The sequence below is a fragment of the Melospiza georgiana genome, chromosome 3, assembly GCF_028018845.1.
Source record: "Melospiza georgiana isolate bMelGeo1 chromosome 3, bMelGeo1.pri, whole genome shotgun sequence".
NCBI classification, from domain to species: domain Eukaryota; kingdom Metazoa; phylum Chordata; class Aves; order Passeriformes; family Passerellidae; genus Melospiza; species Melospiza georgiana.
The window spans coordinates 63,464,512-63,484,180 of record NC_080432.1 but is presented as its reverse complement, the minus strand read 5'-3'; the positions used below and the strand labels follow the sequence as shown (position 1 = coordinate 63,484,180).

General features: G+C 41.3%; 1 protein-coding gene across 1 annotated transcript; it reads left to right on the top strand.

Moving 5' to 3' along the window:
- Positions 1–891: 891 nt before the first annotated feature.
- Positions 892–15,191, top strand: LOC131081852 (p53 apoptosis effector related to PMP-22-like). The gene is made up of 3 exons (XM_058021221.1): positions 892–1,102; positions 14,583–14,726; positions 14,977–15,191. Exons 1-3 carry the CDS (start codon positions 892–894, stop codon positions 15,189–15,191), a joined length of 570 nt encoding a protein of 189 aa, XP_057877204.1.
- The last annotated feature ends 4,478 nt before the right edge of the window (positions 15,192–19,669 follow it).

Genomic DNA, 19,669 nt, shown 5'->3' with positions numbered 1-19,669 from the left:
GACACACAGGGAGCTCTGCCCGGCGCTGGGCTGGGTGTCCTCCCAGGGCACAGAGAGGTGATGGCTCATCCCTGCCTCGCACTCCCAGCAGCTGCAGACAGGCTCTGACAGGCCCCAGGCAGTGCTTGTACGGCCAGATCCACACTCTGGGAGGGTTTGTCAGTTGAGGCTCAGTCAAATCACAATTCAGCTTTTGTTCTCCCATAAGGCTATATCCAGATCATACTATAGTTTTATTTTCCTCTGTACCTATGCTCCAGAAGGAGAAGAGCCAAAAGTGACATTCTTTATTGCCTTAGCTTTATAACAGCTATGGGAATTTCTTTAATACTCATAAATAAGGTAAAAAAATAAGGTATGATTTTATTTTTAAATGGAGCCCTAGAAAGGCAGCTCACAGCCTCCAGGTGGCAAGTCTCAGAAACCTTCACCATGTAGTGCAAACAGTTCCCTCTCGTCTCTGCTTTCTCCTGCCATAATGCAAATCCCTCAGAAGATGGAAAGGTGTAATCACAGCAGCTAGTGGGGATGTCAGGAAGGAAAGGGTTAAATGCTGAGGGTAAACATCTCCTGATTTGTTACCTAGTCAGCAGGGCAGAGAAGATCTCACAGATAAACCCAGCCTCGAAGCTTCTCCCCAGCTCAACTGGTTATTGCTCAGTGGCGGCTCTTACTCATCTGAATCTAGGTGGAGCTCCTTCCCTCCCTCCATCCCTCCCTCCCTCCCTCCCTCCCTCTCTGCTGTGTCTGTCCTGGCTGAAAAGCCTTTCCCCAACATCTGCACAGGCGTTCTCAGGTGCCGGCAGCGCCTTTCCAGGAGCTGAGCAGAGGCGGCCATCGCTCCCAGCCTGAGGCAGAGAGGCCTTGTCCTGCCAGCGCCTGCCCCCAGCCATGGTGAAGTACGGCCTGGACTACACGCGCTGCAGATGGATCCTGCCCCTGCTCCTGGGCATCGGGGTCATCTTCGGCATCATCGCTCTGGCGGGCTGGGGCTGGCTGGAGTCGCAGACCCTGCCCTACGTGCTGCAAGCGTCGCTCTGGCAGATCTGCAGGAGGGGTGACCAGGGCGGGCAATGGAGCTGCGAGTCCCTCATGGGCTACGGTAAGCGCCGACAGGGGTGGCGGGGAGCAGGCTCTGAAGCAGCGGGTCACATCACCTGGGTCACATCCCCCAGGTCACCTTCCCACAGGTCTCCTAAATGTATCACCCAATAGCTGGCATTTATATATGAAGCCACAGGCAGTAGGAACTGTCACTGAGTACACCGAGGCTTTTGACTAACCAGGTGAAGAAATAAAATGTCCTCACACCCCTGTGCAGAAAAGAGCCTAGAGGATTACATAATACATGAAAACCCATGCATGGTATGGTACCGGTGCAAAAAATAATACAGAATTTTTTCCTCTCTCAGAAGAACCTGGTAACTCTTCTCACTAATCACTGCTTCTCAAAACTTAACGGCTACCGGTGATCAAACATCCAAACAACAAGTTGTGTGGGGAAGCCTGGCATTAGTGTGACAAGCAGGACTGAGTGCCAGAAACAGGGAGGTAAAAATGTAAGATGGCAGCAAGATATTCCCAGGGAGTGTCAGGCGGCAGAATGCTGCCCTGAAACTGCTCCGGTAGGTGGGTCGTGTGAAAGAGTCGCCTTGTGATTATGAAAGAAAGCTTTAAAAGATGAAAGGATTTCTTGTTCATACTAAGTTTTGGTGAAGCATGCTATTAAACATGTTGACCTGGGTGCAATCTTCAGCTTGAAAAGACATAAACCACAATGGTGGGAGAATGGCCCAAGACAAGGGTCACTCTGGATGTGCTCTGTTTCTTTTTTATATTTCTTTTTTCTTTCTGTATATTTGCTATTGGCCATGGTTTGAAGCAAGTAATAGTGAACGAAGGGCTGTTAGCTTGAACTGGAATGGAAGTTCAAGAGTTCTTAAAATTTATGCTCATTCAAATTACAAGGAAGAACCTTTTCTCTAGGGCTCAGAATCTCATCTCTTCTTGTTAAAAATAAGGGTAAAAGCACTTGCTGAAGAAATCTCAGGGATCTTTTATTACAGCACTTCAAAATTGTTCCTGAAGGTTTATTGTATGCCATGAAACTCTACCTTCTATGCACAGAATTCAGCTGTAATGAGTTAATTGCAGCAGGCCTCTGTGAGTGCAGGGCTCCAGGCATGACCAGCTCCTCCGAGCATCACCATCCAGCCCTGCTCTCATTGCTCCAGCATCATCTCTGTGGCTGGGTGTAAATCAAGCCAGCAAATGGGCCTCTGCCACATGGCACGTGAGAGAAGGAGAAAGCACACGATGCTTAGTAGAGGGCTCTCAGTCCTGAATTTCCTCCTAAGTTTCCTGAAAAGCGAGCCCTCCTCTGAATCTCCAAGTTAGGCCCTAGAGAATGCTGTGAATGCCAGCTTTAACTGGACAGAAAACACTGAGATGTTTCACCTTGTTTCTCTTGATAACACAAGAGAAATTTCTCCTTACTTCTGGGACTAAGATAGGTGTTTGGCATTTCACTTCCTTCCTTATCCTGCCTCACTCTGATAGTTTTAAATTCTGCAGCTGTATGCACAGTTTCCCTGGAAACTGGACAGCATCTACAGACAAAGCAGGGAGGTCATCCTCTGTGTGGACTGTCCTGCAGCGTCTGGGGTTACCATGAATCACATCCACTTTTTACACTTGGACTTGGTACACATTGTGGACTTGGTACACACATGCAGAACGTTATCCAGTGGGTACATTGGAGAGTCCACTGACTCTTCTGAAAGCATTAGAAATATTGTTTGTGCCCTCATTAGGCATGCATCTATCACCTGAACTCTTCAAGGTGATTAAATACCCAGGAAGACTAAGCAAATCCTCAAAGTCCTCCTGGACAAAATTTCCTGGATATGTCTGGCACAAGGGAGTCACCTAGCCAGTGGGAGAATATGTGAAGGCTGTATGTAAGCAAAGTATGCAAAGGGCAGGTAAGAGTGGGTTATGCTGCCAGGCTTCTCCTTTGCCAGATTATGCCATTGAAATGCAGACCTTGCCCTTCATGGGGTGAGTTATCCCTGACCCAGAAGTAGACCTGGCTGCTAAGACTGCAAACTCATGTCACCTTCCTGATCTTTTCCAGACCTTTCCCTTAGACCCCTTCTTGACAGAGGTGGGATGTGCTCAGATCCAATCCTGTTCTCCATTTTCCCTTGCTCAGTAATGCAGGGTTGGGATTTTTCTTTTGTAACTCCCACTTTTTCTCATGCAGGCAGAGGTGGCTGATGCTGGTCTTGGATTCCACCCAAAAGACCAGGCCATGAGAGCATCTCATTTGTGAGCATGCAGGTCTTCTTGTATTGAGCCTGATTGTACCTGCCTTGTGATGAAATAGAGGCTTTTAGTAATTCTGGGATTAAATTTATCTACTGTGCTCCAGAAAGGTCGTGGAAAACAAGCATTCAGCATCATGTTCTGTGGGATGTTTAACTTTGTGCCAAGCTAAACACGGTGCTGGTTAAACAAAGTGTAATTACACGCCTTCCTGAGCACAGAGACAAAGATGTGATGTAAACCTAAAGGACAGAAATGTTTTACAGCATTCCCGAGATGAGATCTCCGTTCCACAGTTTCCGTCTTGTTTCTTCTGACCTTTACTCTCAGCTTCCCTGCTTAATCTGCCACTGGCTGGGTAGGTTCTGAAATTTGGCCCTCCTGCAGGGGTGGTTTCACTGATAAACATTGTATGTATGTGTACCCCAGCAGCTGCCAGCAAATATTGTCAACATGACTTGGACAGTGTAGTTATCTTAATCCACTACAGTCATCTTCATCCTATCATAATTAGATGTAATTGCAACATCCTTGCAAGCTGTTAATTATAATGTGCAAATTCAAATCAAATTCTGCACGTGCAATGTTTATAATTTCCCTTGAATCTCGGTTGTTTGGCTCAAGATATGTTTATGCAGTTGAAAGGCAAAAACCACTGAGGTTGATTATATTGGAAGGGAAGAAGGTTGACTATTTCATTGGCTGTATCAGTGCAATTCAGAGGTTTTGATTTAATTTTTTTTCTTTTTTCTTGAAAAGGCAGTGGAGTAACTCCACTGGTACACTTACCCTTGTGTGAAAGCATCTGCTAACCCCTGCTCTTTTGCAAAGTTTATGAGCTCTGAGGAAAGTGAGAATATGAAGAGTTTATACACTCTGTTGTCTTCTCCAAGACTTCAGATCGTCTGCTTTAAACATATGACACTCATGCAGACCTTATCAAAGACTATTGCTTTTAAGCACATTTAGTTCAAATAAATAAAACTTTTTAGGAGAAAATATCCAGTGCATTAGACACTTACTCAAAATGCAGGAAATTTAGGATGAGGGACTGCAAGATTCATTGCTCTTGCACTTCATTGTTCTTGCACTTGAAAAAACAAAGGGCTCAAGCTGATGACATGCTTGAACACATACAAAGAGAGATTAGGACTTTTTAGATAGATAATGAGCAATTTGGAATGTACCTCTGTGGACATGGATGAGCTTACAAAGAAAATGCACAGGTTAAACCCCATCATGATGCTGGCACAGCACTCCTTTGTTTTTCTTGTTCTTTGGCTGTATTACCTGTCTAGAACAAGGTGTGTCTTGCAGACCTGAGACATTTCTTCAGTATGTAATTTATTCCACTGCAGGCTTTGAAGACGTTTAAACATGTGTAGGTAAATACATAATAAAGATAAATAATGTGGGGAGAAAGAACTGATTTTATTTGTCTGAATGTGATGCACAAAGGGTGAAAAACTTGTGACTACACTTGTCCCTTCTTATCTTCCATCCAGCCTTGCAGTTCTTCCATTTGCAGATGCTGCCATCAAAGCAACTGAAATTTTAAAGTGTATGTTGATGAGGTCATCTTATTTGCATAGTGCAAACAGATTTTGGGGAAAAAATCAGGAAAAGGCATTTCCATATGGCAAGTGAAATCCACATGTTCGGTTATTTTCACATCATAATATTCTATTATAGATTTCTCCTGGGATGTGTGGAGGGGTTTGTAGCTGTGGAGATTAGTGGAGGGATGAATGCTTTTGCCATCTGGAAGGGACCCCTTTGTGCAGCTTGTCTTCTAGGCAAATAATGGGCAACTATGTTCTAGATATCCAGTTTTATTTTGGTCTATGAGTATGAATGCAATGTTACAAGATAAGAAGGCTAGTATAGTGTGATTATAATGAACAAAATCTACTTCAAATATGACAGCAGATAAGTATGGCTACAGGATAAGTGAAAGAAGGAAATGTTGCAAAAGTAATATCCTTTTGAGAAAAGAAATATTCTGCATCCCTATTGATGAGTAGATTTCTCCCCCCATTTTGCTGATACCAAGCTTTGTTTCCATGGAATCTTTTGCTACAGTGAAGCACCAGTTATTATCCTGGAGAAAGAACAAAATGGAAATCACTTACTAAAAATGCCCAAGTAGTGATACAACAGCAGGGTTACATGGTGTAGCTGGGATCAGTTTCCAAAGTCTGTCTCTTGGTACTACAGCTGCCAGTGGCCTTGCACTGCTGGCCACACAGCTCTCCCTCTGGGAAATGACCTCCTCCATCAGAGCAGTGGCTCATTACACCCCGGGCACAGGACAGACCAAGCACCAAGTTTTGCCACTGCCACACTACCTGCGTAAAACTTTCTCCTTCCCCCACATTCCCATCACATCTGACAGCCAGCACCTAATCCCGGCATGGGGAAATTCTTACTTGCCCCAAGATAAAGCAAGCACCCTGAGCAGAGCGACATGGGGATATTTTCAGAGGGACAGGGTGGGATACAGCAGATGGAGGACAAACAAGATGTCCCAGTGTCTCTCTGGTATCTGAGGGCGTCTGTACATCAAAACAGAAATGAAGTAAACAAGTAGCTGTGCTTTTGAAGGAGGGACCAGCTCAAGTCACCAGGCCTTTATTGCAGATTTTTCCTGTAGTCAAGGTTCTGCACTTAACAGCTTTCAGAATTTGGTAACATCCATGTAGTTTTGCAAAAGTGTCTTTGCAGCTGGGAAAGAGGCTGGGGAGGTTTCTGAGCAGATCAAGAAGCCTGTGGGAGAGCCCAGGATGGAGCCCAGCTCTGCTCTGTACATGGCCTGGATTAAAGGGCAAACCTCGACTCCTTTGGCACAGGGTGAAACAAAAACAAAAGGCTGCTGCTGTTCCTGCTGTATTGTAGCATAAAATACTTATATTTATACAAAGTGGTTGTCTGTAGTTTTAATTACAGTGTGTAGAGAAGCATATGATTTCCTAAGACATCATTTTCCTTAAAGTATAATGTTCCCTGGTATTAAGCAGTGAGAAATGAGATTACAAGATTAGTTACTGAATAATGTAGAATAGTCAATAATTATTCAAAGCTTAGAATGAGAAAAAAATACAGTTTTAAACATATAGCTAATGAAAAAATCACAACGGTGTTTGTAAGGAATGATGCAAGAAGGAAAGAAAACATTTGATTTTTCCCCAGTTTATTGAAGACACTCCCTTGTTTCTGAACAGGTATAAGAGAAGGGAATCAAGGCCAGAGCATTCAATAACCATGAAAATTTTTATGCCTTATCTGCAATTTCTTGTCTACTTTCCCTTGTAGTTTTAGAGATTGTACTTTTATAATTTCTGTGGCAGATTCATTTAATCAGATTAGTTTCTAGATAAGAGTAATGCTCTTGAGCAATTAACACTCCAGAGAGCAATTGCACGTGTAATCCCACTGTTTGTTATCCAGCCTTCCCTTAATAATTACGGTAAGATTATGTGGAAAAATAGCAGTCATGTGGAACATTCTCATCTGCCCATCAGGAGACATGAACTGCTGGTGCTGAGGATTTTGAGGAGATCCTCAACACATTTTTCATTTTCAGGCCCTGAAGTCCTGAAAAGAGGATTCCAGTCACTTACAGAGGAGGCATCTCTGCTGACAGCATGTGGAAACTTGCGGCCAAACTCTCAATCCTCTTCACCTCATCTGTTCCTCTTGTTTATTGAGGCAGTCTAATACAGCATTTCCGTAACATCTCCATAGTCTGAGCAGTGATAAGGGCTGCAAGATGCATTTCATATTCCAGTGTAGGTTTAAACATATTACTTAATTGAGAAGGTGTTAAACAGCAAAAAAAACAAAACTCTCAGAACATTCTTTCACGTTTCTGTATCACTTTTTACTGGCAGCTTGTGCTGTTCTGAGGCACTTCAAACACACTGACTCAGTGAGCATTGTAATGCCATGTTTCTTCTTCATCAAGTACCATTACAAAATAACTCATTGCTCAAAAATTCCCAGGAACTCAAAGTAGCTGGTGGAGTGCTGACACTAGCCTGTGTTCCAGAGGTATCTGGCTTCCTTCTGCTAGTACTAAATAACACTTCAGTCCTGCTGAATTACTAATCTGAAACTGAGTACATCTAATGTCACCTACTGTGCTGACATATGCGTGCTGTGCCCAAATCAGGCCCCAGAAAAATAGGAAGTCTCTGTGCAGTTCATTTAACAACCTCATCAGCAGAAAGCAGAAAGGGACAAAGATTTTCAGGATGAATTGTAAAAGCTATTTCATTAACAAGAAGAGTAAATAAATTCAATGTATTTTTATGAGTACAAAGCATGACTTCTGCTCATATTCTGAGGGTTTTATTTTGCAAATAGTAAAATTTTGCTTCTATCAGAAAATCAGATCCAGGTTCACAGCTGCTGTCTGTTAGTGGGGAATTTCCTAGTGCAAAAGGTGATTTTCATTAAGGTTTCAGAACAAAATTTGCTCACAGCATGAAAACTGCAGATCAAGAGTGACAACAATTCTTGGTGCACATGGAAATAAGATGTAAATTCAGTGTTCATTAGTCCCAAATGACTATTGGGAATATAAAACTTGAAAAGAACTTTTTTAAAAAATGTTCCACTCTACTGTTTTGATTAAAAGTCCTAGCTCATAGCCTGTATTATCATGGAAATTGATGCTGTTTCATTCACATTAAATATTTCAACCCACTCAGGGGTAATTAGGGAGCAAGTACATCTTGCTATTCTCATTAATTGAGCTTATGTAAATGAACCGATTAATCAATACCTTACCTATTTTATTTACCTGACCCTCCCAAACCCCATGTACACATCCAAGTATAAGTAATCCTGCTTTAATTAAAAATAAATAGGAGAAAAATAGGAGGAAAAAATGTTATAGCAATAAAGTGTATGAGGCTGAGCTTTAATCCTGAGATTTTCCCAGTGTGTGCAACTGCTTCTGAAGAGAATGTGAGATAGGGGTACTCCCTGACTCTCTTGTGAGCAAACCTTTAATTTCAAGGCAGTGCCTGTGCATTATATTTAATATCTAACTTACTCCCTTGGTGCTGCCTTTGATGATGGCTCTACCCCTTCTGCCCCTTCTGCTTTCCCAGCACTAAGCAGGCATCAGGGAGCAGCCCTCATTAATGCAGGATTTGCAGAAGGCAGCTTCTAAGTCAAGCCTGTACACGCCGGAGCTTATGATGAGATGAATTTGAACCACTCCCTCAAGACGTAACTGCTCCTCCCCTCAAATTCAACTCACAATCGCTTCTAAGTTTAATTGCTTGCCTCAGTGAGAAAGGAGGGTTGCAGATTACATAAAGGTTTTGCCTGTGTTTGCTTGTGGGTGAAGTCAGGGGTGAGGAATTAATAGGTTTTTCCTTTAAAGGAGGTAAAACCCAGCAAGCCACACTGAGCTATCATTTTATCATACAGCTATGGACAAAACACTACCTTCTGCTAATGTATACTATGTTTTATTGATAGAAGAACTACTCATAAAGGTTCTTTTCCTTAATGTTGTCATCGAAAATCATAATTATGGGGTAATTGTCCTAGTGTCCTAATCCTTTCTCATTTATATGGGACCTGTTACTAGTCCTTGAGAAACTTTGGCCATGACATTATCCTAATGTGAACCTAAATAGGTCATTCTGTTTCCATGGTTGTCTTTTAAATAGTGGCAAGATAAAAGCTGGTTCTGGCTTACACAAAAATGACTTTCATGAGATAATACTCTGTTATTAAAAGAGAAATCCATATTAACAGCTGATGAATTCTAATAAAGTAATTCTAGGGGGAAAAGAACAGAGTTACCAAAGAAGATGTCATACAGAAAGACTAAAAATACTGTATTCCATTGCAAAAGATATAAATTTCAACCAAAAAAATCCTCCAGTATTGACTACCCATATGAAAGATATACAGAGAGTGAAGTTCTCTGAATGAAGATCCAGATGCAATGAAGAGTGAAACTCAGAAAATAGTACATATGTAATCATACCTTTGATATTATTTTCCTCCTTTTATTCTGTTCATAAATTATCTATGACTAATGTGTGATCTTCTTCTCAGTTGTACAAACTTCCTTTGAAACAATTTTCAGTCAATGGCTTTCAGTCTGCACATGCAGTTTATTCAAAAGAAGCTGCTTTTGATGGTTTCTGATTTATCTTGGCTGTATACAAACACATGCACACTGGTATTTCAATGCCAACTCACGTGATCAGCAAACAGTTGCAGAGATTACAGCGTGCATTTGTTTCCAGAAAGAGCACAGAAATTCCCCACAGCTGGCATGTTACAGAGTCAGTATTTCCAGAAGACAGGATTTCGCACTGTGTCCTGTTGCACAGGTAACACAGGAAATCCAGAGTCCTGATGATAGTGGCGTGCATGTACACCAGCAGCTTTGGCTGGTAGAGTTGTGGGTTAATGGGTTTGATGGACCACCTTAAGAGTCATGCTAAGGGAACATGAGTTCTGCTGCAAACGTGCACTTTTCACATGGAAACTTTCTTGAGGAGAACAAGCCAAAGGGAAATGGGTAGAACCTGGCCAAAGCAGATCCTTTTCAAAGAGAACCATGTGCTCTGCAGTGCTCGCCACACCCTGACAAAGAACGCCAGGTTGAGAAACTCAAGTGAGTTCAGCTTTGTTTCCAAAATAATACTCTTTCCCTTTAATCAGAGAGATGTTAAACAGGTTGGGCTCTGCAAACTCAGCCTAGAAATATCCTCCTTATGTACGACACAGAGATGAATTGCTACCACTGCAGATTTTAGTTGTCCTAAGAGTTGCTTTGCAAGACTGCAGCTAGAACTGCAGGGTTTATGTTTCTTTCCCTCAGTGTTATGAAAGATAATAGAGAAAAATGTCTGTTACATTTTCTTTCACCCCTCCCTGGTTCTTGTGAATTAAAGCTACCCTTCCTCAAATTGCTGCACAATTCACTGCAGTGTGAAAATGATCAGTCAGCAAGAACCTTTAGATAATTGGTGGTGTCTGTGACAACAAATACTTGTTTTTCTTTCCAATGCTAGTTGTGTATTTAGCTTCAAGCCAAGAGGAAAATTAGGAGAAGTATGATCTTATTGATCACACAAGGAGCGGTACTTCTGAACTCTCTGGGGTTGCTTTCAGAAAATGTCACCCAAGGAGAAGCTCAACAGTTTATGTGGTGTGGAGTTCCAGATCAAGAAAAACATGAGAATGTTATTGTGAGTGTTTTCCCATGTTTTGAAACACATATACCAGGAACTTGGGCATTTGTATTTGTCATGGGGGAAGTAAAGGTTATATGCTATTTTCAAGACACAACAGCCATTTTTCTGAGGCATGGAACTTTTGGAGCATGAAGATGACAGGCTAAGGAAATACTAGGTTAGGTGGTTCAAAGTTTTGTCTCAACTTACTGCTGAGCAAGAAAGTTTGTTTCTTTTTGTGTAAAGCACCGACAGTGTTTACACTTTCATAAACTGTAAAATGTGTGAGGGAGTAAAGTCAGGAAGGCAGGAAACTGGAGATATTCTTAGTCCTGGATGTCTAATTAAGTCCATCAGCTTCCCTATGGCTGCAGCCAGATATAGGATAATCAAAATGTGTTTATATGGTGCAATACAAGAGGTAGTCCTGCTGCCTCCAAACTGAGTTAGCTTTAATAGCAGAGTAATAAATCTGTGTTATTATTGAATTCTGTCTCAGCTAATTATGTAGCTCATAAGACATCATGAGCTCTGTCCAGGCATGGAGGGCTCTTTCTGGTCTCTAAATTAGCTCAAGGGTCTTCTCACAAAGCAAGGAGTTGTACACGTCAGGCATTTATTTCCATTTTCCAGTGGTCACATTTTTCTGTATTCACTTTGGACAAACAGACTCCCACAAATCACTGCTGAGTGACATACAAAGCTCTGCTATCAGAAACACTGTCCTCACTCACTTGAGACAGGTGTGAGGACATGGGTTCCTCTTGCCTGTTTTGGAATTGTCTTGTTTAAGACCAAATTGCTCAGAAAATTGCCAGTTAGAAGGAGTTTTGAAGAGTGACTGGTGTGTAGCTGCCCACAAACCCTTTCAGAGTGTTCACTGGTGTTCTTTCAGCTGATGGAGGAACTGAAAAAGGGAGAAATGGCACTGGCACCAAAGTGTTACACGATGCTGCTGGTATTCAAGGACACTTTTGTATAAATGTGTTTCTTATCTCACAAGCACATTTTAACTCTTAAACAGCCAAAAATCACCACCATTTTTGGGGCTGAGAAAATAGATCTCAAAAACTGCTAAATATTTTTACAAACTCAATTTGATATCCTGTAACTTGCTGCTCCCTCTGTTTCAGTTTTTGATTTGGTGACAGGTGGACTGGGCCCTTTCCACTTTTAACTCCCCTCGCTTTACAGGCCAAGAATACACTGAATTGGTGTTGCACCTGTGAAGATTCCTTGGCCTGGAGTTCACATTTTTAAGAAGAAGATTTGCAGATAGAACAATTTATTTAAATTTTTACTCAATATTAAAGACAAAAACCCCCACAACATTGAAAGATTGGAAAATATTTGGGACTAAATTAGCCATTTGCTTGTCAGTGTATTTTGACCAATTCAATTCTTCTAATTATGATATTTTTAAGAAATTTTAAGTCTTGGTTCTATTTGTAACGAACTAAACTACTCTAGTACTCCTGGCTGGCACAAGATAAAATAAGCATCTGAAATACATAAACAATTGCAATTATTGCTGAACAAAACCTTTGTTACCTTTAACTCTAGAAAGGTAAGATGATTACACACTGTGGTCTTAGAGTAATGATAGCTGCTGCTTTTTGCAAAGGGCAGATGAACTCAGAATACTTTTCTTCAAAAAAACCCTGTAGAGACTCACTCTTCTTGCACTCTACTGTCTTGGAGCTGTGTGCTGTTTTTCTTCCAACATTGAAGGGTTTTTTTTTCTCTTTTGTAGAACTGGGAGCCAGAAAATTGGCTGTCAGGTGATTGAGCAATGCCTTCAAAATGGTGTAAGCATCCTGCAACAAGCATGTCTCTTCTTGCCACATGGGCAGTGCCCAGCAGGCTGGGCGTGCGCCCAATCTGCTTCCATACAGTCACAGCATTTAGAACACTACTTCAGGAAAAACACCTGGCTGAGCCTGGAGGGAGGGAGCTGCTGGCATGGGCAAGGTGCCACCCCACATGTCTGCAGCCACCAGGCACAGCTCCCTGAGCCCCCAGCCCAGGTGCTGCTCCCACCCCAGGGCTTGGTGCTCTGCCGTCAGCTGCTCTTGGGAAGCAGGGCTGAGCTTTGGCAGCAGGGGAGATGGAACCCCAGGACTCCTGGTGTCTCAGAACTTGCTGGGCAGGCAGCTGTGCTCTGTCTGCTCCTCTGCCTGGACCACAAGCAACTGTGCACTTAAGAAGTTCTAGATGTGAAATTTCACCTTTTTACCAGGTGTAATTTCACCTTTTTACCAGAAGTATCCAGAACTCTTGGATACAGGAGCAGTGAGGTCGCCATTGCTGAGAAACATCTCTTATGGCCAGGTGCCCCTTTTTTTGCTGTTTTAAAGGGGTAACAGAGAGACTGGGAATAGGAACACCTTCAATGGGGTATATTGAGCAGTATAGAAATTCCTCTCCTTGACTTTTTCTTCTGATACTCTGCCTGAGATGCTGTCCCCCCTCCTGTGCCTCCACACTGCACACCCTACCTCTGAGCCCCCTGTAAACTCCTAGAGAGAGGAGTTTGAGCTAAAACAGTGGGCTACAGAATGAGATGTAAGAGCACAATTGCTGTCCCTTTCAGTCTTCTCAGGCAGCTGCCTGTTTACTGGGAAAACAGGCCCTACAAGCAGACAGAAACTTTGTGGAATAAGAAAGAGAATGGAGATGAAATAAAACGGAAGATATAGTGCGATAGCTAGAATGGAGTAGGAATCATAAAGCAGGGAGACTGTTGAAAAGCAAACAAAAGGGAAATTGGTTTTGATGGACTGAGGGGTAGAAAAGGATAGCTGGAAAATCCTGATCCATTTTTCTTCCCTAATAGTAGTGGTGATGTGGGCCCTGGGGAAAGACAGATCGAACACCAAGCTGTCACTCACTGGGGACAGGTCGTTTGCTTTCATGCTTACCTGACTCTGGTCAAGGGAAGACAAGACACTTTGCATTTTATTACCTCCATGTTTAAAGCAAACAAATTGATAGTTACTTACTCAGTTTCAGAGGGAACTTTTACTGAACAGCATGCACTGCATTTAAGTTGAGTTGTAATTATTGTCAGGGTTGTTTGGGCTGTGATAATTTTTTGGCACTGCTGTTGCATATTTTTGGTTAGAAGCCAACACTTGACAAAGACATAGTGGCTTAGATGAGGGGATGAAATCTGTAGATGCATAGCAGACTTTAACTGCTTACTCAGTTTAATACATAATTTAAAATGTGTCATAGTGGCTTTTCTACATCCAGAAAATTTGATCACTTTGAGCAGTAGTTGCTCCTCAAGTCTTGAAATATCAAATAAATATTATTTTTCCAGTTGTATTATGCCAATGCAATATGCTTTGCTTTTACATGTTATAAAATAAAAATGTATAATTTGAAAATGAAAGAATTAATATCCGGAATAAGCTTTTTGAATTGAAGTGGTTCTAAATTTGGACCAAAATCAGAGATCCAATTTCCCTACAAAACAGATTCCAAATCCTTAGCTCCATTTAGGACACAGACCTAAACTAGGGCCGAAAGACAGAAATCACTGAATTCTGACATTTATGGGCTATTTCCATACCTTTAAGTTTGCCAGATCGGTTGTGCTTTTATAAACACTTTGTTTTGAAGGAAGATTTTATTAGTTCCAGGGACAGTTAAATTCTCCTTGTCTGTACAAGAGGAAGCTGGTTTTATGCCATCTGCTGAGGTAATATTTGCTATTGAAGGACAGGGTCCAGTTTTACACCTTTAAAGCCATTTCTCTCTTAATTCTTAATTGTTAAAAATAAACAGTAAGCTTGCATCCAAGCCCCCATTTCATTCTGCATGAGAAGACCAATCTGGAATTTTATGCATTCTGCACTTAGTGCATGATTTCTTGTGGAACTGAAGTGCACACCTACAAGAGGAGAGAAAGCCCCCATGCTTTCTTTCTTGGGAGATGATCCACTTTTCACAGGTTTTAAAATTAACCTTTACTTACTAACCAGAGAAAACCAGCCTTTGTTTTTGTTCCTTTCTAATGCATCTTCCCTCTGATTTCAGCCTGGGGAAGAGCTGCTGCTGCCACATACCTGGTTGGCTTTCTACTTCTGGTCATCTGTTTTGCACTGGCCATCATAGCGTTTGCCATCGACACGCTTCGGTTCAACTTCATCCGTGGCATCGGAGGCTTGCTGTTTGTGGCTGGTAAGGCAGCACGTGGAGTCAAGTTTAGCTGTGCAAATATATCCATTCCAGAACTGATATTTTCCTCAGCTGATTCTATACCCAAGTCCCTGTCTGTGTGCAATTGAGCTCTCGATGAAAAATCAAAGTCTCTCATGGTACTGGATCTATTTTCAGATCCTTCAAAAAATGGATTTAGCTACAGGGATTATGGAGGATGGCTGTGGTGCTGGGTGTTAAACTTTTTTTTTGTTTTCTCCTGTTTCTTCAGCTGTGTTCTCCATCATGGGCCTGGTCATTTACCCAGTAAAGTTCTCATCTGAAATTGAGATGACAGGAGTCAATATGTTCAGCTGGGCCTACGGCTTTGGCTGGACCACTGCCATTATGGAAATATGCTTGGGCTTCTTCTTCTGCTGCCTTCCTAACTATGAAGATCAGATCCTGGGTAATGTCAAGCCCACATATTTTTACTCTTCCCCATAAGCACCAGGAAAAATGTGTTCATATTCCAGAGATACCTGACAGACTAACTACGTTTTTCAGAATATTGTCATCAGATGTTAGTAGAAAAGGCTGGAAACTTTTCTAATGTTTGTAGAAATACAGCACTGGCATCTGCAGTAAAGTTATCTTCTCTATTTTGGATCTTCAGATCTCATTCGGGTTGGTCAGATAAAGCACAAATGTTAAAACCCCTTGGTTTTCCTCATTCATTCCCATGAGGGGAATTTATGTGGATTCCATTGCATTTTAAATACCTTCACAATTGTAATTAAATTCAGAAAAACTTATTAAACTGGCAATAAACAAAACAACATGTATCATCCTCCTGAAGGAAAGAAACTCAGAAAAATCCATCCCATTTTGTATGTATCATCTTTAATCTGAAGATTTTGCAGAATTTTCAAAAAGTCAAATACATTTTCCCAATGACTGCCAAATAGTAAATTAGTCAGCCAGCACTTCATAGCTTTGCTTCTATTTTTCATTCATTCACTTAAGCCAGAGATAAGGACAGAGTAAAGAAGGGATTAAAGCTCCCTACCAGAGCCAGCATCTTGACTTTTCCTCATCCATGTGGAATGTATTTATTTCTAAATATTTGCAAGAGTAAGCAAGAAACACCAGTAAAGCCTTAAGAATCCTGTTGTGCCATTGCTGGTGCCAGTACAGAGTGGGCAGAGGCAGAAGGGATTTCAAGCCACCCCTGCAACCTGCAGACCTGGTTTGATAAAGCTCCTGGTGTGGCTTTCTTCTTGGGTGTCTTGGAATTTTTTTCTGCTGTATCAAAACCTATGACTTTAAAATGCTCTGCTATACTGGCCCAGCTTTTTTATCCAGTGTAGAAAGGTCAGATATGATGTCCCTGCACCTCAGGAGTTGAGCTGGAGCAGTGTGAGTGTAAGTATCATACAGTTGCTAAAAGGCTCCTTTTTTGTTCATGTGCTGTTCTTAAGTATTTTAAAAATGGAAAGTGTATACTTTCATATGTAACTGTAAAATGCATAAACACCCCTTACCAACTCATGCCAAAGCTCTCACAGAGAAAATCACATCATAAAGTGTCTTCCAGCATCCTATACTCCACAGTGCCTCCAAGCCTCAATATACTGCAAACAATGAAGTATACTCTAGATTCTGCTGGTTTATGCCTTGTTAAACCTAACTTTATAACATTCAATTCATTCTCTTAAGTGAAAAAAAAGGATAATATGTGATGTGGAAAAGGAGTCTCATCTAGACCCTTAACTACTGAGGGTTATTAGCTTGTAACACGTCAGCAATTTTGTAATTTTGTGTACTATGAAAAGCCCTGCCAAGTGTTCTTTGTTTCAACAAATTAGAGGTGGAAAATTTTCCAGTTAAACCTTTTTGGTAGCTAAAACTAATAAAGAAACAGGGCTTCACCTGGGTTGTTTGGAGCTTTTTTGTTTGTTTGTTTGTTTGTTTGGGTTTTTTTAAGCAGTTAACTCCATTCACTTTTATGGAGTGTCTCCTAACCTTGATCAATAAGATTGAGAGATGGGTAGAGTATAAACAATGGGAAAATATATGCAACAAGGAATAATTAGGCAAGAACATGTAAATACTCTTAAAAAATATTTCCTAGCTGGAAGAAAATCAAAGTGAAATACAGTTGAGAACACAATTAGTATAAAATGGCTCATAATTCTTTGTGTAATATTATCCATTCAGGAGAAAAAACTTATAATAAATATTTTCATTATGCTTATTACACCTAATAAAAGATGATATCTATGTATTATTTCAAAAAATAGTCTTAACTTTTGTTCTCTGCTGACAGTAGGGAACTGTGGAAGCCCCCAAAGCTTCCTCTTCTCAGGCACCACCTGGGAGTACCTGAGTATGCTGGCTGAAATTTGATATCCAGCATCACAACTACAGCTTGTGTTATTCTTCAGTCCTATGCTGGCGGTCCCCCAAGACCTTGTTCACAAGCGCATGAGAACAGTGGACACTTGTGGACTGCTCTGTTTGCTGATGGGCTCATGTACCTGCGTGCCACACAGGTGATTCTGTGCCTTGATGTGCTACAGACGGTAACGCACTCGAGTTCACCGAGTAGGAAACCAGCACGGTGCTGCTCAGGCCTTTTGCTCCACCAGATGTGGCAATCCCCTGAGGAAGCTAAAGAGAACTTGAGCAACCACCGTTTGTGTTTACAGTTTCTTTTGCATTAGCTGGACACTGATGCCTGGAGGAGGGGAAAGGTGCACAAAACAAGGTTTAGGAGTGTGACTCCAACCTTGATGAGACAGCAGAGCATAATTAAAAAGCAAAGAAAATCACCAGTGATCATCCCCCTTCCTCTCTCCTCTCCCTTGCTGATCTTGGCAGTTTCATCATCTCCTCCCTTCCCTTTTCCTCCTCCTCCCTAAAGGTGTCTGAGCCGTGACAAGGCTGGTGACTCTGTGGGACACAGCCCCAGTCCCCATTTCCCACTGCCACTTTGCATTCCTGGGAGAGAGGAGGAATGAAGCAACTTGCCAACCCCAGCACAGCACCAGGGACTGTAGCCTGGTTCCCTGCCCCAGGCCCTCCCTGGAAAGGCCTTCCCTTAAAGAACAAGGTGCATGGGTGGGTGGGTATCCAACAAGCAGAAGTATCACAGGTATTAATAGTCAAATGAAATCCTGCCTTTAGGGTAGCTTGCTTGCAGTCATGCCAGGCCAGTTCAACACAGATTCCTAGAAAAACACATCCTAAACCCTGCAGCAGAAAAACTGAGAAGGATAAAACTGTTTACAGATGCCAGTGTTGTTTCCTGTGCCTTCTGCAACAGGGGTGCATGGCAAAAATAGCACACAAAATATAATTGGTTCTGACAGAAATAGAAGCTGAATCCAGGAGCCAACGATGTCCCTCAGTTTAGATTATTAACTAACTATCAACTGCTAGATTTTGAACTAAATTGTTAAATTTGAGGTCAAGTGCAGTGTTAACTAAGCAAATTGTTAGATTGATTTGAGCTAAATCTCAATCAGAAATCTTGGATTTTCAAGCAAAGGAGAAGTCTCTTAGAGGAAGAGAAGACATCTCCTTCACCTCTGTTAGCCAGGTTTCTCAATCCAAGTCTTGTCTGTAAGAGAAAAGGACACTGAAACACTAAGATCAGCACAATAAAGGACTTAAAGTTTCATTGTGCCTAACGGCAATGCTAAAGAAAGAGCAGGGAAGAACAGATGTCTGAAGCTTTTGGGAACATTAGGACTGCTACAACAACAGAAATAAAGATGACTGCCAAAGGCATTGCTTCTATTCTTGTCAAATTAAGAATTAGGGAAACATCCTCCAACAAACATGTTTTATCTAATTCAACTTCACCACTGAAAAGCAATGAAGAAATTGTGCTGAAAACAAGTGGAATGTCAAGCAGCCCTACAGGTACAAACTGAAACAAAAATAATGAGAACTTCCTGCTGGTAAGTTAATATCTTCAATTTAATTTCTGGTGTTTCTGCCAGAGCTTGAACATTGTAGTCTTTTCAATTTTCTCTGCAAATATGTCCATATTTCACTTTACATTTCTCAGGCACCTGCCACTTGGTCTTAAAATACATCCTGCTTAATCAATAATTTAAATGCAATCTAGTTTGCAATTGTATTCGTTGTGCATATGTTGATGTATGAACTACTGACAAGACTGAAGTTTTGACCCCATTGACATCACTTGCAAAACATTAATTTGTTTTCTTGAGTGTAACATTTCATTGTTGAAGTGCAAGCCCTTTATTTTATGTGTTCTGAATCAATAATATCTCTAATGCATGCTCCATTCAGCAGCTCTGTTTACTTCTGGAATAGGACACTGGTACATATAAGATAAAGAACAGTTACAGCTGACATATAATTTCCAAAATAAAAGACAATTCAATGTGTGTAAGATTAGCATAATTTGGGTCATAATTAAATCACATTTTATTAGATGCACAACATGGTCACATGAAAAAGATTAATTTTTCCTTTTGACATATCTCAGTTGTGTGACAGTTGTTACTTCTTGTAATTCAATCTCTTGGAACACTTCCTCATACATTTCTATATCCAGTGGATTTCTCTGTGTTCTGAAGATAAACAGATTTAAGAAAAGAATGAAACAATCAAGCTTGTGATGAAGGAAAAAGGGATTGGCCCATTTGCACACTCTTTTAGAAAGTGGGATTCAAACCACCTTGTTACAAGGATAGTGATCTGAACAAAGAGTTCCTTCTGAATCATATTGGAAATTCCAACCTGAGTTTTAAAAGACTGAAAATAATGGGGAGAGATGAAATTAGTTGGGTCTTCCTTTATCTTTTTCCACACTGTCAAAATACTGCTTTTGCCGGAAATTTCGTCTTCAAGAAAAAAACTGCTGCTTTGGTGCAGCTCCATAGGAATGTCTGGGCCTCAATTTTACCATTAAATTCTTCAGTGCTAAGTGCCAAAATGCAAACAAG

What these genes read in the sequence shown, in the direction of transcription:
- LOC131081852 (XM_058021221.1), top strand. Translation starts at nt 892, where the DNA reads ATGGTGAAGTACGGCCTGGACTACACGCGCTGCAGATGGATCCTGCCC. An exon ending in CGAGTCCCTCATGGGCTACG is followed by an intron (nt 1,103 to 14,582) that starts GTAAGCGCCGAC and finishes CTCTGATTTCAG; the next exon opens with CCTGGGGAAGAGCTGCTGCT. An exon ending in AGGCTTGCTGTTTGTGGCTG is followed by an intron (nt 14,727 to 14,976) that starts GTAAGGCAGCAC and finishes CTGTTTCTTCAG; the next exon opens with CTGTGTTCTCCATCATGGGC.